The 25,074-nt window shown below is 40.2% G+C and overlaps 1 protein-coding gene across 2 annotated transcripts in view; it reads left to right on the forward strand.

The window, feature by feature from the left end:
- Window positions 1-8,576: 8,576 nt before the first annotated feature.
- Window positions 8,577-25,074, forward strand: part of sptbn4a (spectrin, beta, non-erythrocytic 4a) — a 30,419-nt gene continuing 13,921 nt past the window's right edge. Inside the window, exons 1-8 of one of the 2 annotated variants that reach the window (XM_071461313.1) lie at window positions 8,577-9,311; window positions 9,520-9,674; window positions 19,645-19,953; window positions 21,603-21,836; window positions 22,064-22,153; window positions 22,243-22,521; window positions 22,619-22,749; window positions 22,883-23,087. In XM_071461313.1, coding sequence (XP_071317414.1) covers window positions 9,552-9,674; window positions 19,645-19,953; window positions 21,603-21,836; window positions 22,064-22,153; window positions 22,243-22,521; window positions 22,619-22,749; window positions 22,883-23,087 — 1,371 coding nt within the window. In that variant the 5' untranslated portion in view covers window positions 8,577-9,311; window positions 9,520-9,551. Of the gene's footprint in view, window positions 9,675-19,644; window positions 19,954-21,602; window positions 21,837-22,063; window positions 22,154-22,242; window positions 22,522-22,618; window positions 22,750-22,882; window positions 23,088-25,074 lie in introns of both variants that reach the window. The other variant, XM_071461312.1, reaches the window with a different exon arrangement.

Consider the following 25,074-nt stretch of genomic DNA (forward strand, 5'->3'; position numbering starts at 1 on the left):
TAAACAAAATCCTTCCAATTGTTTAATTATTTGATGAAGTGGAGAGGACAAATCGCTGAGTCAGGTATTACTGCTTAAATGAGTGATGACAATTAAAGTGATTTAATTAAAGCTAATTTCTCAGGATTTCCCTCTACTGTCGTGTACTCACCCTTAATAGATGCAGAGAGCACATGCTACTTTCATCAAGACAGAATCTGTCTCTCCTTGATTTCTAAGTAATTGTCAGCTGTACAGACGATGGCAAAAAAGATGGAGCTACATTTCCCATCTTTACAATACAGAAAACACAGTGTCTCACAGTTACTGTGCTTGAGGAAAATGAAGAAAACTCCACCTCCGCCCTAGAAGACAGCAATAGTTTTATACAACACTGCCACTCAGTGACAGGATTAAGAAGGCCTCTTCTGTAGTTGTCATTTTACTGAGAGGCAGGGAAATAGAAACCACTGTAGAAATGTTGCCCTCTAGTGGCAAAACATCACACACAATTACTAAGGTTGAAGTCAGTATTTTTTTTTTTTTGGTCCATTTTTGGCTATTTATATAAATTGGTTAAGTAATTTGAATATAACAGAAGCAAAATGTTTATTTGCTGAAGTTTACTTCATTGTGTTAACTGAAGCAGCGAAATGACACATGCCATGATGGCTTTTAATTCAGGTTTTCATCCAAACTCCTCTTATTACCTTGTCTCTGTAGGATTAAGTGGTTTTTGTACCGACTTAAGATATTATAGAAAAATAATGCTGTTATTACCTGAGAGTTAAAGGAGGCTGCGAGCAGAAGTGGTTGCAAAGAGCAGGATAGAAAAAAAGGTTGACAGTCATATTTCAATCGTGGTTGACTGAACAGTCAGCAGTGATGAAAACACAGAGACAAGACAAACAGTACACCAGCTAACTGACATATACGACATACAACTCAATTGGTACTGTACTGCAAAATAAAAACATACTTCTAACAATTCCCAAGTCATTTCTTTCTTTGACAGTCAACACTGTACATGGTAAATGAGAGGATGACTGAGGAGAGATAGCATGGGAAGATACTTCATTAGGACACCAAAATCACTCGGTATGTTTCTCTCAGAAGCATGATAATGAACAGAATCAGTATCTGTGTCAGGGTACAGGTTGTCAGCTAATTTGAAAGTTGCCTGGTGGGGGCACTATAGTAGCATGATTGCAAGGTGATGAAAAACCAACACAATAGCAACACTGGACCAGCCCTCTGATAACATAACTATAGAGGTCTGTGATCTGAGTTCAGTAAAATGAGGCTTTGAGACAACTCTGATCACTTTTTTTGCTGCTGTGGGCAGTATATGAGTTTATCCAAAACATCATATATATATATCATATATATGTATGTATGTGTGTGTGTGTGTGTGTGTGTATATATATATATATATATATATATACATATATATATATATATGCTTAAAAAGGAAAACAAAGCATTTTAAGCAAAAATCCAGAAGGTTGTCCATGACACATCCCAGACGACTCAGACACTTCCACAGGGCCCAGTCACGTGGAAGTGTCTGGGCCCTGGAAGTCTGCAGCGTGCACTGCCTGTGTCACACCACTAGGAGAACTAATCATGTAAGCACGTCTTAATCAAGACGTGTAACTTTTATTATATCAGTCAGTATCTCATGGACTTATGAGAACAATTAACTAAATATATACCTGAAAAAACACGCTTGTATGACAGGTATTTACAATGCAAATAGTGTTGTGTAAACACTGCTGCTATGACTAGAAATAAGTCTGTTAATCATTTTAATCTAATATGATATTTTACATGCATGCAGTCTTTCCATTGTAGAAGGAAACTAGACTACCATCCATCTCTGTATTTAACCAAGCAAATACTACATCAACACACAACATCAGTCTGTGCTGCAGTGTAAGGCACAGGCCTGTCATTGAAGGAATTATATGTTTTTATGTCTTTGCTAAAGATTGTCAGGATTATAACCACTGTTACTAATGAATTTATTTGACCCTGTTGCATTGAATGTAGTCCACAATCAACCAAAGAGAATAACTAATGCATTTTGTTGTTGTGTATGTCAGTAGGATATGCATACAGTGACATTAGTGTCTGATCTAAGAGATAAGTTGGTGTGCAGTATATGCTTAGAAAGATTTTTTAAGCCTTGTGATACATCATTGTTTTAGAAGCATTGATTATAACCTAAGAATATACACTACATTTTAACAGTGAAACACTTTTGTTTAGGTATTCGGTTAGTGACAGATACTGAGGGTGACAGACAGAGAGATTCAAATACTTCATCCACAGTCATTAGTTTAGGGCGGGGGTCGGGAACCCGCGGTTACGGAGCCACATGTGGCTCTTTCATCCCTCTGCTGCGGCTCCCTGTGGCTTTGGAAAATAAATAATGAGTATTTAATTAAAATTTATTTGATTTTAGTTGTAATGTTATTCTAAATTTGAAGATTATGGTGATCTTGTAACATTAAAATAAAACGTGTTACATTTTTTGTCGCTCAAAATATGCGTCACAACCGCCAATGTGTGACACCCGCCGGCACCTGATTTATTGAGCTTTTTGACCCCCGATAGGTGATCCATGGATAAATCCAAGAAAAGAAAAGTATTTTATTTGAATGTAACCTTCAACCAAGCATTTTTTTTTTTCAGAGTTCAAAATATTTTTGTTGCATGCAGAAATAAAGTTTCGTTTTCTCTGCAGCAGTTCATTGATTTCACAAATTCAACACACTATAGTTTTTTTTGTACATAGCATTAAGGTTAAAAAACGATATATACAATGTTATCTTCATTTTAGATGTCAAAAGGGTTTTGTGGCTCCCAGTGTTTTCTTTTCTCTGAGTGTTTTAGGAGAGACCCTGGTTTAGCAGACCCCTGGTTTAGGGCTTCGTGGTTGAGACATAAACAGGGAACCTGATGGAAACACATAGTGCCAGTGCAAAGCTTCTTACCCGTTTCTTACTCTCTCACACACACACACACACACACACACACACACACACACACACACACAACATGTATATTTTCTACAGAATAAAATTTACAGCACCATTCCCATATATTACTCTTTTAGAACTCCATTCATGCAGTTGAAAATAAAGTACAAAATGTACCCATGGCATTTGTCTTAACTGGTGGCATCTTGAGGAAGTGAAAATGGAGTGACAGGCCAGAAAAGGTTGAAAAATAATTTCATATTGTGTGGAGACAGGAAAAATGCTCTCTCTCCCCTGTAGATGGTGTCAGTAGGCTGCATTTGTTTTCTGTTTCTGTTATTCCGTTACATGAGCTAGTTGTTCTAGTACAAATGGTGCATGCAGTACTTGTACGTTACCTGTATAAGTCCATCTGTCCATCTCTGTTCTTCCAGAATCCCATTATATTTCTATGGATGTCCATGTCCATGCAGAGGATGGTTCCAAATGATTTTTGTGAACCTCTGACACTTTATGTGGTGTAAGTGTCATTAATGACTGATTTTAGCTCAATACTCTGAGGATATTACACAGGCAAGAAGCACTAAGCAACACAGACACACACAGTTCCCTGAGAGACAACCACAGAAGTAGTGGTGAGGCTGCTTTACCTTGTATTTTTGAGCCCAGTGATGCCACAAGCAATAAATGTTTATGGTAATTTTTGTTAGTCAAGCCAGTGGCGTGACTCTAAGGAGTCAGTCAGTATAATTTACATACACATAAGTGTCACAGTTTTGAGTCCTACCCTGGTTTTAATCATATTCCAGATGTGTCTTTTACATGAAACATGAAGATTATTTATAACCTATTTACATGATTAAATCTATATCCAAATTTAGGATTGTCTGTGTCCAGCTGAGTCTGGAACATCTCAGTTACTCATTTTTTTACTGACTGTCACCTCAACCCTTGTGTTTGGCTTGTGGTTGTCTGAACTCTATTACATTTGCCACTGTGTTAGTTTTAGCTACTTCACCTGATCACTGGTAATATAAATCAAGAGTGCCAATATTGTTGAAATCAGGCTTCCCAATTATTTCAGTATTGAAATTTTACCATTACCATCATTTACCATTATATATAATGATAATGACGTGTCTGAGAACATGGCAGAGAATGATCAGAAACCTGGATAATGCAGTTTCTATTGGATTACTCCAGTGGACATCCAGGTTTCTTGACAAACAAAATAAGGCTGGTCCAAATTTTTTGAAACAAGTACACTCAGAGCCAGTCTTGACCTCCTTGGGGCCTTAAACAAAATTCTGCTAAGGGCCCCTTTTACCTGACCCATGAGAGATGTCCAGTATGCCCAAATAATCAACATCTTAAATTCAATATTTAATTAACAGTCACAGTCAATCCATTTTTTTCCATCTGGCATTAATCAAGAGTTGTAACGAAATTGTGACTCAGACACTACAAAATTATTATTTAGGACACAGCCCTGGAAGGGGGTGACAAGCAAGCCCATTGTGAGCACCAGGAAACTTCCCGATGGCCTGAGGGTCATTTTGGCATGCACAGTCAACATGACCAGCAATAATATAGAAAGCAGGAGTGAGTTGATGAACCTCTCAGAATCCACACATCAGACGTGACTCTGAGTCACTCAGTGACAAAAATTACGTCATCATGTCTCACAATGACGCACGATAGAGTGGTGCAGGACTGTGTCCTTTTAGTTCCCTTGTCCTGAAGTCAGTGGGTTTCTTGGATGGGTTTTTGGCTGGATGGCTGAAATGAGGTCTGTGGTTAACATGAGCTCAAAATATTTTGACATTTATTCTACAACATAAAATACGTCATAAGTGCACCAGTCCACCTTTACAGCCTTGTTGTGTTTATATTTGCACTTTCGCAAACTACTACTAAGTATATAAGAGGAAAGACTTTTGTGGAAGAGGTAAGTGAAATTACAAATTAGAATCTTAGCAGTGGTGAGTTTGAAATCATGCAACTGTGATGTAGCTTGTTTATAAACTCCTGCTAACATTAGCTTTTTAATTGTGGCTATTAGGCTGCAAAAATCATAAAAGTGGTGTTGAATTTTGAAGATTATCTTGCTGAACAAAACATGCAAGTATCATAAATGTTTGTTTGTCACAGTCAGTTTATTTTCTGCAATAATCAAAAAGCCAATAACAAAATCCCATTGGCTAACTTCTGGGTTGGCCTACAAAAAGATGTCATCCCTGCAGCACTCTATAGCTGTGTCCCAATTCAGGGGGTGCATTCAAAACCCAACTGTATCACATTGGCGCGACTAGGTTGTTGCGCCAATTGAAGACTCCGTCAAATGCGGCCGAGAAATGTGACCTTCTTTTCTTGGGCAACAAAGGCTCCAATGTGTGGATCCTTCATGGCCTAATCTATCCCAAGATTCATTGTACACAATTAATGAAAATAATATGGCAGCAAACAACACAGACAGAGATCTAGAGAATTACACTTTTAAAGGTAAGTACTGGTTTTCAGCTCAGCTGAATGGTACAACTATGGTACAAACCATAGTTTTAAAAGTACATGTTGTCAAGGTTCCTAGGCAACAGGTGTGATGCAGTTTGTGATGCAATGGTAGGCCAGACTGTCTCATTTCGGTTTGCCCTCACGGTCTATGACAGCTACAAACAATGCTAGTGTGACCCCTTAATTGAGACATAGCTTATGATTCTTGATAAAGATGATGTCTCCACTTCCTCCCGCTGTACAAAAATGAAGCCAAAATATTCTCGATATAAGTGACAAGCCAGTGGAGCCACAGTATCGATGTTCTGCCCGTACGGCCAGCGCAATCATGTTGATCATGACATCACACTCCCATTTTATTGCATCAAATATGTAATTAAAAATACACATATGAACTCTAAAAGCTAAACGCTAAATTGACAGCAACCATCTTCGGGAAAAAATTATCTGATGTGTACTTTGATTTTTTAGTTTGGCCTTTGTTCCATCCACTAATATGGAGAGGGTGGGGTTTATGACCTACACAGCAGCCAGCCACCAGAGGGCGACTGAGATGTTTTGGCTTCACTTTTGGGGACTATATCAAAGCAATGAGTGCAAACTAGCGATCATAAGACATTGAAGGCAATATGTGTACCCATTACATAAATAAATAAATAGGGTTAGCCCACAAAATCAGTGGTCTGGTGGTTTCTGTGAACAGGGTGTCCTGGTATGGAGTCAAATGCATACAGTCAATTCAGTCAGGTAAGACTGCTGTTCCTGCAATTCATTCTAATGCTGTGTTTTTCTCTTTTCATGGAGCCCTACACAAATTATGCAGTGAGCATATAGGCTCGCCCAGCTCTAAGTATACTGTCTGTTGCTTACATGTGCAACATGTAACCCAAGTGCAGGATCAACGCACTCATTGTTGATCTGTTGAGTCCACCACTGTCAACCACTGTGATTCAGACTGAAAGAGCACAACAACTGTTGGATTTGATGGATCATAAAACTTTGTACTTTCATTCATGGTTCCCAGAGGATGAATTCTAATGACTTTTCCCCTGGCACCACCATGTGGTTGACCTAGGTGGTTTTGAATGAACTGCTGAACAGATTGCTGTGAAATTAGATAGACATTTCCTCTCAAGATGCATTGCAATACATTTTTTTGATCACGTAACTTTTCATCTAGCACCATCATAGGTCAAAATGTTAATTTGTCTCGTGCTTTCGTTTATGATACAATACCTTCAAAACTAATGAGAGTTATATCAGCCTCAGAAAGCAGATTTTAGTGTGGTAACAAAGGAAGATTGTAAACATAGTAACTACAACCTGATAAATATTGGCATGTTAGCATTGCCATTAGGTGTAGGTTAGTATGCGTATCAGAGAGCCCTGAGCCCCTCCCAGTATCATCAGCTGTCTGACATGTTTGACTGGGTTAGTGATGAGACCTAAGTATTTGACTTATTGAACAAACCTTGGCAGAAAGTTTGATTAAGCAAGTTTGTCTGTGCGGTGTTTGAGTGTATAGACTGAGCTACTGCCGGCATTTCGACACAATTTCACGTGTTTCTGAACATGTGATTTCTTTGGATCAGGGAGCATCACAGTTCACAGGCACAACACTCATGTGTGTTGTGCCTGGATTACATCCAGAAATTCATAATGTGAAACCAAACACTCTTGTACCTGATATTGAAGACTCAATAAATCATTTTATTTATTTATTCATTTCTGTGTGAACAGTGCAGCCTAAAATAAAATGATTCAAAATAAAAAAAAACAAAAAGCACAGAATTAAACCTGCAACCACTCGCAAACTAACTGACAGCCTTTAAACACACTGAGACACCTAATCTACGTCATTAATGTTTTATGATGCTGTTAACATCAGTAATTTTTGTAAACACGGGCTTGTGTTTCCAATGAGAGAAAAAGAAAAATCACATATACAGCTTGAGGCAAATTCTTCAGTTTTATGTTTTTGAATAATTGTCATTTATTTGTTTTATTTTGGGTCTGATGAGGTCTGATTAATGCCTGTGATGATGAAAATCACAACAAAACAAAAACCTCTTTTTGTTAATGCATAATATAATGTCAATATATATATATGTATACGTGTATATATATATATATATATATATATATATACACACACACACACACATGCACACACACACACACACACACACACACATATATATATATATATATATATATATATATATATATATAAATGTATTTATATATAATTTATATTTCAATAATATAATGTTAGTGATTTTAATTATAAACCAAAGAGCCATTTGCTGGTTCCAGAAAACACAGATAATCTAATAAAATCTGAACTAAACACAAAAAGAAAAAGGAAAAAACACAACTAGACAGGACAACAAAACTTGGTGGTTCAGGGTTTAGTGCTCCACTTCAGCCTCCATTCATGAAACTTTAATCAACTCTGGATGCTATGATAATTCAATTTGATAAATATTGGTCTTTTCAAAGAACAATATATAAATAAAAAATGTTTTCGGTGCTGCAGCACAAATGCAGAGTAAAAGAGAACCAAGCTCAGAACAAATTTTTGAAGACATAAAATTGTCTTTAATTCTGATTGGATGGAGCTGGTTCAGCCACAGTGAAATCCATGCACGCTCTGTGCACACATGACATATTTGCAGCAGGAGAATCATATGCAGGTTCCCTTAAGGAGGGTGAGTGAACAGTGATCAGAATCACTCAGCTGCACTGTGGACCATGTGTGCATGCGTCCTCCTTCCCTCTCATTCAGCTGTTTTAAAACGAAACCCCCCCCTTCCCAAATCCTGCTCCCGCTCCAAGTGCAGTCATTTCTAGTGCAGAGAAATGTCCCTGGTGACACTGAGGGATGACGCAGGTTCTCTCTTCCTTTCTCTGTTTCACTACCCCCTTCCCTCACCATCTTTTCCCTCTTTTGACTTGCTCTCCCCTTCTTCTTCTTTTTTTTTTTTTGGCTTTGATGCTCCCCCCTTTCTCCATTTCCTCTCCCTGTCTCCCTCTCCCCTTCTCCTCTTGCTGTCTCCCTCCTCCCTCCCCTCCTTCTTGCTCTCGCTCCCTCTCTCTCTCTCTCCCTCTCTCGCTCTGCTCCGGCACTGCAGTGCTGATTGTGATTGCACACACACACACACACACTTACACAAGCGCGCACACACACACACACACACACACACACACAGGAGCGTAGCTGAGAGGCAAGGACTGCAGCAGCATGCACCAACCGCGGCTGAGCTGTTCAGGGACACGAGGAAGGGGAACTGAGGAGAGAAAATAGTGTGCTATTTTCACACCAGCCTGTGTGTGCATCTTTTCAGCGGTGGGGACGATGTATTTCAAGAGCGGATAGCTTATGTTATCCGGCCTCCTCTGCACTGACTCTGCATCCCATTCACCCTGCTCCTCCCACTCCAACTCTTCCTCCTCCTCCTGTCTAAAGCATCGTTAAACAGGACTACAGATTGACCGGGACTGGAGAGTGGTGGATGGTCAGGTTTTGCCCTGGCTGAAAGATTCTTCTGTGGCTATGCTACATCTACACCTCCACTGATGGCTGGATTGTAATCGACATCCAGAGCTAGAAGATAACCCACAGCCCACAAGGAATCTTGGATGTGTGTCATTCTTTACCAGTGTTGTCATTGGCGCATTTCCTCTATTTCGCTGGTTGCTTTTGCCTTCTCTGAGACTGGCTAGCAGGCACTGCAGCATCAGGACCGCAAGACCCATGAAGTGGTAGGGCATGAGGACCCAGGGGCGACCCAACGGAAGGGCTTGAGTGCTTCCATTGCTACCACTGCTGCTGAGGTGCTTATCTTGATTTTTTTTTTCTCCAGAAAAGGGTGTCTGGTGGGGGTTGGGGAGGGTGGTGACAGCACAGGTACCCAGGCCCCTGCAGAGCAGAGCGGGTGGCTCTTGCGTAGCGGAGGCAGGCAGGACGTCCTGTGGGAAAGGGGGGAAGAAGGGCTGGCTCAAGCGTTGGGCTCCTGATGGTGGCTATTTTTGTCTCCCCTAGCTGAGTGATTGGGACAGCGGGTGGAGGAGAAGATGCTTATGGCCCGAGACACAGCGCGGGATGAGGCTCAAAAGCTACACAGGAAGTGGCTGAAGCACCAGGCCTTTATGGCAGAACTGGCCCGCAATAAAGAATGGCTGGCCAAGATAGAACAGGTGAGTGGAGGGGACCAGAGCATGACAGCGGAGGGAGGGTCGGATGGGGAGGACAGATGGGCAGAGTAGGTGAGCTGAGGGGAACATACCATGCCAGAGAGAGCACATGACCAAGAAACAGTGTTTATGGTGGGTGTGGTGGCAGTGAAATGGAATAGGTGAAAGTGGGAGAGATGTCATCACTCAGTTTTCATTTCATCACTTTGCTTGGGAACATCCTGAATTACATTCTCAAGGTTATACTGTTATAGTGGCTGTGTTGTTCTCAGGTTCACAGGTGGTGCGATCCCTGTGGTTCCTTGGTTTTGTTGCACTGAGAGCTGACCAGCTGAATTTCATTTCATTGCCTAGTTATGGAGGTTGCAGTGAATCATGTAGAGGACATGTGAACCTTTGCAGCAGTGAAGGCCTGAACATACAGAAGGAGGAACATACCTCTCATTTCCCTTTATTTACAAAAGCTACCTGCTGGGAACACACAGCTGATATGAAGTCAGCTCACATCAGGAAAACATTCTCAGGTTTGCTTCATTGCCCTGTAATTCCCATCATGCTTTGCTCCCCTGACAGAGCAACATCCCATCATTCACACAGAATGTTCTCCATGCCCTCTGCCTCAGAGAAGCTCAGGTGGGCTCTTGAGATGTGAATTAGTCAATCAGACTCCATTTCTGCTAATGGCATGTTGCATTAAGTCACAAATTTATCGCTGCTGTTCTTCAAAGAAATGTGATTTTCAGCTCAGTCACATGACGACGAGGACATGTACAGAGACTTAAAGCACTTAGCTGAGTGAAGTTTGTATATAAATTGTCATTTTTGCTATAAAAATGTGCAGTTTATCTGTTGTGTCCAGCTCAGTGTAACATGCTTTGGTACTTAAACTGTTTAAACAGAGCTGCTGCCTGGCTACAGTAAATGTGTAATGGTGTCTAATAATTGATTCAAATTGATTAGATCTTAGAAAAAAAAAAAATACTGTAATGTGGTCAAACCAGGAAGTGCTCTTTTAAATTCAGCCCCCTTAAGCATCAGAGAAACATTAGATAAATGTCAGGCAGAAACCATTTGTGCAGCTAAAAGCCTGTAATTGTAGTTTTAATTCTTATTAATAATTACTCATTTTCTTTCAGGCTGTTCACTGGGCAAAAATCTGCACCAGGGCAAATCTTATCCATGCATTATGATTTATTATGTAAAGTGTGTTCTGTTTTTGATCATTTGATACTTAGCTTTCTTACTTAAACTAATAACAACTGAGTGGCTCCTATCAGTCCTGTATGTGTATCAGTGCAGCAAAAGCTGTGACTAAAATACTGTACATCAATTGCCTTGTGGACGCATGAACATAAAGAGTGTCAGTGTCTGTATTAGTTTAATTTCAGCATTGGTGACATTTCTCCTTGACCTTGCTAAAATGTATTTACATCTCTGATAAGATAATATCCTGACAGGTTTTGTTGGCATTTCCTTGTGTTTTAATTATTCATTTTTATTGAATACATTAAGAAATTCATTAGACCGTATAGATTTTAACACATTATTTTTTGTTGTACACACAGTATTATTAACTATTCATAAGATGGCAGTGTAACTAATTATTACCATGCCTGCTGAAGACAAGCCCTGTTACTGTATATTACCTAATGAGGAAATCTTCATGAGCCATCCTGGTCGTCCATGTGTGAAATGTGTTTTAAGGCTCATCATGCTATAGTCTAGACCCTCCCACTGAGCCAGCAGACACCTCGGTTTACTTCAGTCACGATGCAAAAGAACTAAAACATGACTTCTGATGTGACTGTGTTGCATACCGATCAATGTGTGCAGATAGGTTTGTGCTTTTAGGAGATGACATTTTAGTTATTTTATCTTAGCTAGAGACAGTTTTTCTGAGAATTCCCAGGTTTAGTCTCTGAGTCTGTGCAGCCATGTTCATTTGTGTCCTCAACAGTGTTATGTGTTGTGGTTTAGTAGTGCAGGAGATTGTTTGTTCAGGTATTGCCAGTTGAACCGTGCACCACAGGCTTTTTTATTCATGATGGAAACACCTGAGGTGTTATTTTTACAATGTGCAGAGACTCATATATGGGAAAGTTAATAATCAAATATACTGTAGCAACAAAAGTCAAATGGAGCTGTAAAAGATTTGATATTGTCAAACATGATCAGGTTTGGAGTCCATTATGAGTGCATTATGGTAAATTTGACATTAATATTTCATTTATTTCAAATTAAACAACAATGACTATTTGTTTTAGTACTATACATTCAAAATCCACATCACAGGACACTGGATGACAGATAAAGCTTAAACAGTACAAAAACAAATATTTTGACATGTACATTTCTCATTTTGGTTGGTTGGTATATAAATTATTTTTAGTGCAGTGCAATGATTTGCTCCTTATCTTGCTAAATACCTTTGGGTCTGTAGGTCAGAAGAAATCAAGCAATATGAACCTGCAGCTTGAGGTTTAGGGAATTGTAATATACATTTATAACTGATATCTGACAATTTATTGAGCAAGAGATTCATGAAATAATAATATAATTGGCAGATTAAATTAATAATGAAAAATGCTTGTATAAGCCCACCTATCTATGTGTAATAGGTAAAGTTTTTGTCCAATCCAAACACTGACTTCCCAAATGTGATGTTGATGTTGGGGTTTGAGGAAATATAAATAGAAGAATAGAAATGATCATGCTCAACAGAAAGAAAGTCAGATGGTAGAGATCAAGTGGAATATTGGTATTTGTTATATTAAAATGAGAGGATCTGTTGTCAACCTCTGACCATATCTATTTATTATTTTCTCTAACACTGGTGAAATAAAATAAATCTTCTTGGTTAGATAATCATTCAAGAGGAGCCGGACACAAACAGTGAAAAGAAGCATGTTTTACTGTAGTTGAAGACACATGTATCTACTCAGCAAATGATTTCATGACCACAGTTCTCTGTGATATACACGTGACTGGGCATATTTAAAAATCCTTTCACCATCATGAACATTTCTTTATGAAATTAAATTAACAACTAAATGATTTTTACAGTAATTTTATTGACACTGTAGCTGCTACAGAGAGGGTAATACTGTGTTTTTTTGTTTTTTCATGAGATATAATGTGTTATTACCTGTCTGGGATGTCCGGTAGTGAGATGATAACAGAGACCTAGCTGGACATGTCTATGCTCAGTGTAAGCTATGGTTTCTTTTTCTGGTATGTAGTCTTTAGTTGTTGGATGGCTTACAGCAGAGACAGAGACAGGAGGACTGGGGAAAGAGGAGGGTGCAACGTGCAACAAAGGTCCTGGACCAGAATCGAACCATTAGCATTACAGGTACTTGGTCTTATATCACTAGGCCACCAAACACCTTGTAACCCATAACCAGCTGCCTTTAATAGATGTGAACTGTAACATTTCAACATTTCAAGTCTGACAGTTCATGTTCTGCCAGTCATGTGACTCTACTCAGAGAGCCATGGAGAGGCCCTCTACGTAGAATGACATCTCAGCTTGAAATGAAAACGGACTGAAACAGGATATTGCTTTGGTTCTGAATCATCAGCGCATTTGTGGAACCTTTCATGCCAAATACCAGAGAAATAAGCTGAAAGGATTGACACTGGGTGCAGAAGATGGCTGCTCCGTAGAGGCTGTCTCTCCTGTGCTGTCTGGTGTGATTTCCTAAAGTTCCTGTGTTCATGGTCACAGAGACCCTCGTGTCTTCGTAGCCCTGCTAGCATTACTTAATCTACCCCCACACATCTCTCTGTCGTTACCTGAGCGACAGAGAGAAGAGATGACGCTGCGTCCTGCCATGATTGGAGAACTCGGCGTCCTTTTGGAAGGGTTCCCGCCTCGGCCCTTTACCTCTGTTCTCTCTCAGTCCTTACTCAGCACATGAAGCCAGGCGCTCAGCTCCAGGCCGGCTGGTGCATGTGGAGGATCTGTGGGTGCTTCTCTGTTACAGTGAGAGGACTCACAGCTGACCTTGTGCCGGGGCTCACTGTGGGCTCAGGGGTCAAAGCTTTGTAAACACACAGATAAACCATGGTCCTGTTGAACTGGAGCACACAGATCAGTGATAAACTAATGAACACCACCACGTACATGTCCAAATATGGACACTAGTCATCAGTTGTTCAGCTCTGTCCTACAAGGGACTGGAGCGAATATATTTTACATTCATCTGGGATTAATATGAATGTATATTTTTCTATTTCTACTTTGAAACAGTCCAGATGGAATTATCCTCATGTCCTCCTTCATATATGATTGGTAGGACTTTAATAAAGGATCATCAAGCGATAATTTAACACATTTGTCAGTGTATGTTTGGCTGATGTTATTCTCTATATATTTTTTGGGGCATTTGTTGCCTTTATTGACAGGACAGTGGAGAGTGACAGGAAAGGGGCAGAGAGAGAGAGGGGGAATGACACGCAGGAAAGAGTCGGGCCGGTCGGGCCGGTCGGGAGTCGACCCAGCGCTTGCCTGCTGAGAGCATCCGCTCATGTGGTATGCGCCCTAACCACTCCGCCATCGGGCCGCCCCTGTTCTATATTTTTCTAATTGTCAGGAAATTCAATCATCAAATAATAAAAGACCAAGATACTAAAACTAAGAAAGCATTCAGCCATCTCTTACTGGATATTTTTCAATGACCACATTTAGACCGGTCACAGTAGGAAGGGCACAGATGTAGAGGATGAAATAATGATGGCTGAGTTACATTTAGCTGCTTCAGTTTCAGGATTCAGGTACCGTTCAGATACATGCTAGCTCACTGTCACACTGTCCTGTCTTACTGGGACACCCGAACAGAACAACGAGCCATCATGTTGTCAGTGACACCTCTGCATTTCCTACTATAACACGTGTCTGCTGTGAAAAAGGCCCACACTCCCTGACATCCCTACCCTGCCTGCAGCTCCACAGCCCATCTTTAACACAGACAGCAGTTGGAGTACAGGATACTATCATTTCTTTAAGACTGAAAAGTAATTTCTTAAAAATATCTGGACCCTGCAGTTTTGTTACTCAGACAGGTGTAAATAGTTACTGTGCATTTGTTGGGGATTATTTTCAGTGGTGGATTAACACGTTTGTTGCTCAGGTGAGTATTTAGCAGGACGGTGCATATGAGGCTGCTGTGTTCAAATTAAAGAAGTAATAAAAGTAATGCAACAGTGGAGCCCTTTTTATTATTGATTCTTGAAAAGAATATGCGTTCATTTTCCGCCATGCATTTGGAAGAGTATAATAAGAATGTGGCAAAAAAAAGACAAAAACAAACCCTTCTCTGCCATTAACTCACTTTCCTCCTACTGTTGACTCTTTTAATATAATGTCTATTTCAAAAAAATAAAAATATACTAAATCAATGACAGAGGCATTTAGGCTCCTTGTAAGGTAAACTAACATTCAAACATGACCCAATACTGAATTCATGAGGAGATTCCCAAAATCACCACATCTTAAATGAAGAGTAAGTCTAGCTTAATTTAAGTTTACCTCTGTGTGTCTATGTTGTGTTTTTCTCGACAGTGTGTGTTTTTAACTAAACATCTAGCCCCTCTCCGCTTAGCCTACAGTTCATCTTTCATCGTTCAGTTGTCTGTCAATGCTGTGTCTCCATGTCTGTCTTCATTAGTTGTTTTGTGTTATTTTTAATGATATGAGGTGAAACAAAACACAATATCCCACTGTGTGGACAAAAAAAGTTCCTACCTAACTAACTATGGCACAAATTGATAAGCTTTTCTAAGTCAGGCTTCATGAGATTGATTTAAGTAGATGTTGTTAGAATTTGACATTGTCATAGCTTTGAATCAGATTCACAATTCACTATTTTCCTATCTTCTCTCATGAAGTTAATATTTAACTTCACACGTTTCATATAGTAGAAATTCCAACACTCAACAACAAAGACTATAACACACATTTGATTTGCTGTATGTTAGAATTTTTCTATCTTAATGTTGTACCGTGTGATGTGCAATATCAAGATCATGTGAAGCTCCTATGAATTAACAAAGACTAACTCAAATAGATGATACACATATTCAGGTAGCTGTGGGTGTTTTAATCTATTCATGATTCATTCATTCGTTCATTGTCCATACTGCTTATCGGAACAGGTCATGGGAGGCTGGAGCCAATCCCAGCGGACACTAGACCCGGGCAGGGTACACCCTAGACAGGATGCCAGTCTATCACAGCGTATAGAGTATGATATATAGAGACAAACAACCTATGCATATTCAGTTAGCATTAAAATGATTACATTATTATATCCTGTTATTTATTTGTTACTAACACATGAAGTAGCAGTACTGATACATGGTTGCTAAAGGCTCATGCTGGTGCTCTGAACATTTAATCTATCAGAGATCAAACCAATAGCAATGGCTCACACTCAGTGAGAGAGTAACACAGGTGTAATATCACACTGTCACATGCTGTTAAATCTGTTGTATGTGTAGCCCCAGTACGAGGGTAGCTAGTAAAGCTCTAACTGAATGATCACTACATGCTCATATGTCAACTACAAGCCAACATTGCCATCAAATTAGCATCATTAATTAGGTCACATCTGCTATAGGGGTTTCTTGACATTGTGAAGTATTATATATTATATAGTACTATGTATTAAGCTTTTAATCTTAGCTGCATAGTGTCCATGTGGAGAAACATGGACATATTTTCTAAAAGAGCTGTGATTAGTTCTCTCAGTCACCTGCATCTTGATGTGACAAAGCTGAATAATGAAGTGAATAAAGTGAAATAACAGACAAATGACAAAACATCTGAAGGTTCTTTTTCCTCAGTCTGGTGATGTGTTAGTTAGAGTTAGTGGAAATCTTTTAAATCCAATAAAAGGTAACTGCACTTGCTTTTAATTGTGGCATCTACTACACATTTACATCACTGTTATAGTTGTGTTAAACCCGTGAAGTCTTATCTTCACTTGTTCTTCATTTAAACATTGTTCAGACCATTTGCATGTTTCAAACAGCATTGTGCACATTATACAGCTTGCAATACATTTACAATGCACTAGAAATAGTCACAGCTGCAGCTGCAGGTAATTGTCCAAACACTTTCCAGTGTGTAAATATACCTGGTGTTACATCGGGATTTGGAAAATTATCAGTATCTTACACTTTTTCAGCTGTACACTTTTTATGAAAGTCTCTAACATCTTTAACACAGTATAGGTGAACTTTCCTCTGTTTTCACTTGTAGTACACACACTGTTTCTCTCTGTCTGTGAAAACATACTGTACATCATCTGAGCCACTACAGCACTGTCACTTTCAGATGCTGCTGTTTTTCATCTTACACGTACCTCTTTTTACTTACTTTATTAACTTATTGTGCTTTTTTTCATTTGTGTTGCATCCACTGTCCTGACCTCTTTAGAATTTTTGTTCCCATCCATATGTCTGTACTTTTTGTCTGGTAAACTTCTTTTTTTTTTTTTCCTCCCGATTAATAAAATGTTTTACTCCAAATCAAAAAATACTCACAGCCCCATGATGTACAATAGATAAATGTCCATTCTGCTGTTTTAGGAGCCTGAGTTTGGACCATAAAAATATATTTTAAAAGTCTGACTAAAAACAGCAGGTTACAGTATCAAAACCATTGCTTTAATGAATAATACATTTCTGTCTGATGGCAGTGGTACTCTCAGACAGAACATGCTACGAGCACTACCCTGCACTGCACTACATGCCGCCCATGCTTCACTGGTCCGTAAATGATTTTTTTGAGACTCCTTTTCAGAACAACTACATATGAACTTAGATGTTATGAACTTGCCTCATACAGTGATAATATTCAACCTGTTCAGTTTTTAACTTTTAATACTAGAATTCATTTATACTAATACGTAGCACATTTTTATGAAAATAAACATACTTATTCATGAGTTCTTCTAGTGTACATTGCAGTTGAAAGTTGTTCATATTAATAGAGAAAAATCCTTACAAGCAGCTGGTAGCAAATGTTGATGTTACTGTAATAGATGATAATGTTAGTGTTGCATTGTGGGTTGGGCTGATTAGCTAAATTTGAATCTGGATGTCTGCTCAGGGTTCAGGTGTTGTGTGGACTGGTAGAAGTGTTGTACAGATGGGTTTGACAGTGTTACCTTTATGCATTCAGTAGGCCTGCAGCCACTGTTGTTTGTGCCAGTAGTATAAAACAAACCCTCTAATACCACCCACTATTTCTCTATGCTGCATCAGCATTAAGAGAAAGGCTGCAGAATTTGGCAAGACAATGCTGCCGTAATAACATGATTCATATGTGGTAGCCATTAAAATATCACACTACGTCAGCCATGACTGCCTCGAAAATTTACTTCACAGATGCCCTTTGGATCCAACTGTGCCCAGGGTGTAGCACGGCCCAACACACCCACAGCCTCATTCCTGTTCCACAAACCTTTGATTCTTCCTCCTTTTGCTTACCCTCTTCCTTCACTCTGCCTTCCTCCTCTTCCTCTCCTCTCTCCACCCCCTCTCTGATTTCTTCTCCTTCTGCTTCACTCTGTGTGTCAGTAAAGCCAGGAGAGAGCAGAGAGAGAGACCTGCTTTCTGCTGGCTCTGCATTATGAGAGGCAGAGCGAGGCTGAGGGAAGATGGGAGAGAGAGAGAGAGAGAGAGAGGGGGGGGATGTGAGAGAGTGAGCACTAGCAGCAGTTAAGCAGTGAGCCTGTGCCAAGAGGAGGAATGCAGCACTGCATTATGAAAGCCATAGGATATAGGTCCAGCTCTCTGTGAAAGATAAAGGAGAGGAGCAGGGTTTAGAAGATAAAATCCATCATGTGCACACTTGTTATTACAAAACAAGCTAAGTAAATAATGAATACATCACCCACGATCATAAATATCAGAGGAATGTAAAAGAACACAGCATAAATGCTTCCTTCTTATAACATGAAAATAAAAAAGCTGCAGCATTATCAGGGGCTTTTTAAGTCTTGATGCTATAAATGAGTTTTAGTGGGTCAGATGCAGGAATATCCACAATCCTGTCAGAGGAGGAAAACACCTCTTACTCCCCTAAGTCTAGGTTTGGGAGGAGACTGGTAATAATCTATTTCAGGGAAGAGCTTCATTGACACAAAGGAAAATGCCACCAGCTTTGATCTCGCCGCATCTCCTCATCCAGATCACGTCATGAACAAAGCCCAAGATTTAGAGGAGGGAAGAGCAGCAGAGGAGCACAGGCAGAGGACAGAGGGGGGGTTTATTAGACTTACCATGCATGATTTTTGGGTCAGCCCGAGGCCAGACTTTGCTCCATACACCTGCCTCTCTGCATGCGGGGGGCTCGAAGCCTTGGCATGGAGCTGTGTTGTCCCAAGCTATTTTGGGGACAAAACTGAATTTAGCCACTCACTTTCTTGCACATTTGAAATGGAATAAATACAAAAACAGATCCACAGGTTCATGGTTTAGAATAACATGATGTGTCTGGGTATCTATATGGAGATTTGTAATGTAGCTCTTTCTATGTATGCCAAGTCATTTTGATAAAGACAAGTGATAAAAGGTTTCTGGCTATCTAAGAATTCTTTTCATGGACATGAAAATGTATTTAAAATGAATAAATCTAATTTTAGAAATAAAATCTAATCTAATTTATGCTTAAAGTCTAAAGTGGTAGACAGTTCAGTGCTGTGGTTGTGCAGATTTCTGGTCCCGCATGAGGCAACAATTATCTGAGCCCATTCGAACCATCCCTTGAAGCAAGAGCTGACATTAAAGGACAAGTGAACGAGTGAAAATTCAGCCAGGAAATTACCGTCCAACACATATTGTTGTTTTTAAATAGGATAGGTTTAACTGACTAAACTGATGTGGGATTTTGATCTTAAACTGTTGGTGGTTTAAGAGTCAGTGTAACAATTGGCCTTTAACAGTTATAACCATCTATCTCCAGGAGGGGCAGGAGCTGATCCAGGAGAAGCCGGAGCTGCGTTCAGTCGTTCAGCAGAAGCTGGAGGAGATCCGAGAATGCTGGTCCGACCTGGAGACCACGACCAAGGCCAAGGCCCGCCAGCTCTTTGAGAACAACAAGCCTGAGCCGGCCGTGAAGAGCTACTCGGACCTCGACAACCAGCTCTCCAACCTGGAGCAGCAGCCCCCCCAGCTGGAGCAGGCACACCATCTGCCCACCTTCAATGAGCAGCTCCAGAAATTCCAGGCAGGTCTCCAGGGTCTCCATGGTCTCCAGGGTTGCTCCGAGAAGGTTCAGTTACCACCACTGACTTGTATTTATCCTAAGCTTTGTCTAACACACTGTCATCCATGCATGTTTACACTCAGTGTTTCCAAGCCTTTATTCTGTAGTTTGCCTTAAACTGTTACTTATGCACATTTTTATACAGTGGAAAAAATCCACCTACACACCAGGCAAGTTTCCACTTTAGCACTGTGATAATGTGATGACATATACTGACAAATATATATTTAAACAATTTGAAATTGTATACATATATATATTTAATTTTCTTTTTATTCTAATCATCAGAGTTTCACTGCACACGCTTTGATAGATAGCAACTTTAAACCTTGAATGTTAAAACTCAGTGGGAAAAGGTTTTTGGACATTTTTGAAAGTTAACAATCTTAAAAAGCCCGTTTTAAAATATAGATGAAAATGTCTTTTTTGTTCCTTCATGTCTAACATTCATGTTTTTGTAGCTAAGAAGTAAACTCAGTGAGAGTGAATGTGGAAGGTAAGGTGGACTAGAACCAGCAAGCATTTTTAGCTGCTCTTATATTTTCAGGGCTTCAGCAGTAGTGGTAGTAATTAAGTCTTTTATTAAAGTTACAATAATATAATATAATATAATATAATACCAGTAAAAAGTCTTATATTCATAATTTTAAACTTAAAATTTGTATTAATTTTATTTACTGGAGCCAATCCCAGCTGACACTGGGCGAGGGCGTGGTACATCCTGGACAGGATGGCAGACCAGTCTAACACAGGACTGACATATAGAGACATACAACCATTCACAATCACATTCACACCTACTGGAAGTTTAGAGTCATCACTTAACCTAAACCTGCATGTCTGTGGACTGTGGGAGGAAGCAGGAGTTTAAGCATTTTACTTAAGTTAAAGTACAAACATTTTAGCAGCAACATGTAGTTAAAGTATCAAAAATCAAATCACTCATCATGCAAAACAAAAACTAAATGCATAGCATAAAGGTTACATAACATTATTGTAATATTATCAACAGTGCATTAACATGTAACATGAGTGGAGCTGGTTTTCTCAGCTGTTGGGTAGTTAATTTATAACAGCCTCATAGTTTATTAAGTAAGTAAAAAGTAAATAGCTGTGAAATAAACATGCAGTGGAGTAAAAACTACAATATTCCCTCAGAAATGTAGTGTAGAGCAGATAAGTGTGAAGTAGCATAAATACTCAGTTTAAGTACCTTAAAACTGTATTTGAATGCTGTATCTGAGTAAATGTTCTTCGTTATTATTTCTCCGTTGGGCTCCAGTTTTGCCTATAAGAATTAGCTTTTTTGACTCCACTCTTTGACATGTAAGATTATTTCTCTATGAGAAATAAATGTTTGTAGGACTGAAAGTCTCTGATCAGCCCTGATAAAGCTAATGTTTTTGACAGACTGTACAGTTCAGCTCATTGTAGTTTATGTAATTTTCCCCAGCTCTGACATGTGTCCACCGAGGCTGCTGTTGTGGCATGTTCTCAGACACAAGGTTCAGTGGCATTAAAAAATGCACCATATGCTTTTTTTCCTTAAAGTGAGGCAGCCCATTACATAACCCCTGAAATGTTCTGATAGGAAAAAGCTGATGTGCCGTGTTTGTCCATGCCTGTAACATGACCTTCCTCTTCCCTCCGTGCAGGCTATGGAGTCTCAGATAGGGGACTTTTACAGGGATGTGGGAGAGCTGGGAAGCTTGCAGGGGGTCTGCCTACCCCAGCGAGGGCTGATGGCAGGTGACAGGGAAGGCGGCGAGCAGTCAGGCATGGTAGAGACGCGCATCGGCCGCCTCATTGAGCCCCTGAAGGAGAGACGCCGCATCCTGCTGGCTTCCAAAGAGATGCACCAAGTCGCCCAGGACCTGGAGGATGAGATAGTGAGTGGCACACTTTCCTCTCAGTTCCCCATTCTTTCATTTCATGTAGTTCCTCTTCTGCATACACAGCTCCCTTTTGCACATCAGTTACAGCCACTATATTAAGTTATATCATATTAAGGTCCATGTATTTTAGGAATCAGAATTTAGAAGAATGGCTTCCATGTTTTGATCCTGTAAATTAGCAGTCTGAAATATGTGATGATCTGACTTGGGTTACTTGATAGCTGTGGATACAGGAGAGGCTTCCCGTGGCCTCCTGTAAGGATTATGGGAGCAACCTCCAGAGTGTGCAGCAGCATGTAAAAAAGAACCAGGTAAGTGTCAAAAATGACGTTTGGTCATGGTCAGCTGAAACATGGCCTGACCTCCAAGTCTGGGAATTTACCTCTGATTGGTCCTTCAGACACTCCAGAGGGAGCTGACAGGGCGGCGGGCTCGTGTTGAGGAGGTTCTGGACCGGGCGGGGATTATCGCTTCACTGAGGACTCCTGAGGTGGATTTTGTACGTGAAGGGGCGGGGCATGTGCGTCAGCTGTGGGAGGTTTTGCAGCTGGAGACGGAGAGGAGGTCTGTGATGCTGGACGCCGCCCTGCAGGCTCAGCAGTACTACAGTGAGGCAGCTAAAGTGGAATCATGGCTGTCGGGACAGAAGCTGCAGCTTGTTAGTGAAGAAAAAGGCACGGTATGGACAGCCCTGATGCCCACACAGGTAGTTGATGGCATAAAAACAAAGTGAAGATATGACGCTGATATCCTGATGTTATTCTGATGTTTTTCAGGATGAGTCAAGTACTCTGCAGCTGCTGAAGGCCCACCTGGCTCTGGAGCAAACAGTGGAAACATATGCAGAGACAGTGGGCATGTTATCCCAGCAGTGCCAGCGTCTACTGGAGCTTGGACACCCGGACAGGTGCACCCACAAAGCAGCACAAAAACCCAAAGAAATGTTTGGTTTTCTAAATCTTCTATCCACAGTGTGTAAAGTAATATAAGGATAGCACTGTCACTAATTACCTTGTTGGTTACTGAAACATTTTCAACAGCGAGCAGATCACCAAGCAGCAGTCCCACATAGATCGGCTGTACGTGTCCCTGAAGGACATGGTGGAGCACAGGAAGACCAAGCTGGAGCAGCAGTACTGGCTCTATCAACTCAACAAGGAGGTGGAGGAGTTAGAGAAGTGGATCACGGAGCGAGAGGCGGTGGCCAGCTCCACCGAGCTGGGCCGAGACCTCGAAGACGTCACGGTCAGTCCCTCAACACGGTTTTAGCTGCTGCAGCGCTCTATTAAACTTAGGAGGAATTTATGAGTGAACCATAACCACATAATACAACTGTAGTAATATGACATTTTTCATATGAGAACCATGCAATTGCATTTGTTTTCATAAAAAATGCTTTCTTTCACACATAATTAGAGGCCACTTGTATTAACAGTTAATGTTATTTAAAAAAAAGGGAAAAGAGACATGTTTGTTTCGCAGTGCATGTCTGAATTATTCAACACAAAAATTATTGTTGGCAAAAACCTCCACAGAAATCAGTTTTATATTTAGACCAGGTAAAGATTTGTTTCTGAGATGTGTGAGAGGGTCTAAAAAATAAAATAAAACTATTTCAAAACATGAACATTATTTTTTTAAAATATTATATCAGCTGGTGTTTTATACAAAATAACACTTTTCTGATTTTCCCAATATACACAGCAAAGTAATATATATACAGGACAGTACAATAAAGCACTAATGAGGCTGTGATTGTACTAGCTCATGTTTCTGTTCAGTCAGTAACACACAGTCTGTGTATCAGCATGAAGAAACACTACCTATTTTTCTGTATTTTCAGTATGATAGTTATTTCAGTATTTATTAATAGTATTTAAGTATTAACCAGCAGCAGCTTGTTGAATGTTCACTAACATACGAAACACACAGTGGTTTGTTTTGACCAGCAACACAGTGATAACCTGGTTAGTTCACAGAGACACAGTTTACTGACACGTCAACTACAGACCCAGCTCTCAAGAGAGTAAGTGAATCTCAGGTCATCCAGACATCCAGACTCCATCACCAGACTGTTACACTGACAAACACCAGATGTGTCCAACAACAGCAGCTACACAGTGGTTTGCATTTAACATGTGGAACAGTGAAGCTGCTAATCACACAAACTGTGGTTACCTGTGTAGCAGACATGTGAGTGATCACATCATGGTGCACAGAGGATCCAGCTATTGTGATGACAGGAAAACCAGCATGAAGCAGGAGGAGTTCGGTGAACATTCAGTGTGTCAGTGACACTCAGAATATTGAGGGGAGGAAATTTGTTTTCTGTCAAATGAAGAGGCATTTGATGACCGGTCATGCCAAATGCTGGGGTCCCCAAGGGGAAAAGGGGCCCCTGACGGCCCCTCATATTACAATCATATTGACATTTTGCAATGACAACTATAAACCCCCTTTAACTCCCCCAGTAAAGACCCGATACAGTGCACAGCTATTTCCCCAAACCTGTCATGAGGTTCCCCTCTTGATGTGTGCTGTAATTAGCATCCACCCATTGTCTGCATGTGAGGCGTTTAAGGAACATCTGTAAATTGTAGTTTCTACCAGTAATCTGTAAGTGAGGCATTAGGGGACATCTGTAAATTGTAGTGTCTACAAATGCTCTGCATGTGAGGCATTTAGAGGACATCTATGAATTCTAGAGTCTATCAATAGTCTGCAATTGAGGTGTTAGAGGACATCTTTAAATTGTCATGTCTACTGAAAGTCTGCAAGTTAGGCGTTAGGGGGCGTGTTAATTGTAGTATCTATCAATAGTCTGCATGTGAGGCATTTAGGGGACATTGGTAAATTATAGCATCTGACAATAATAATGCATATTGGATGGGCTTCAATGGGCTTCTTTGCCTGAGGTCCCCCCAGAGTCTAGGCTCACCACTGCTAATCTACCATATTATATTTATGCAATAATGCCTTGCTCAATCTCTTCATCTCCTCTGAGACACAAATAGGATCAGACCATCCTAGAAGATGGCAGACCATGGTTGATTTCTAGGTCATAGGTTTGAGGACAAAGAGCGAGGAGGGAGGAATCAGAATCAGAATCATGGAAATCACCTGTCGTCTGAAATAATAGTTAATATTATGAGCCTCACAAAGGTAGTATTTACTGCAATGAATTAGTTCATGTTATTGTGTCCAGTCCCTGTAGTGTTGTGTAGTTTATGTG

This window comes from Trachinotus anak, unplaced genomic scaffold (genome assembly GCF_046630095.1).
Source record: "Trachinotus anak isolate AG129_WGS33_773 ecotype Australia unplaced genomic scaffold, CSIRO_AGI_Tana_v1 ptg000024l, whole genome shotgun sequence".
In the NCBI taxonomy this organism is placed as follows: domain Eukaryota; kingdom Metazoa; phylum Chordata; class Actinopteri; order Carangiformes; family Carangidae; genus Trachinotus; species Trachinotus anak.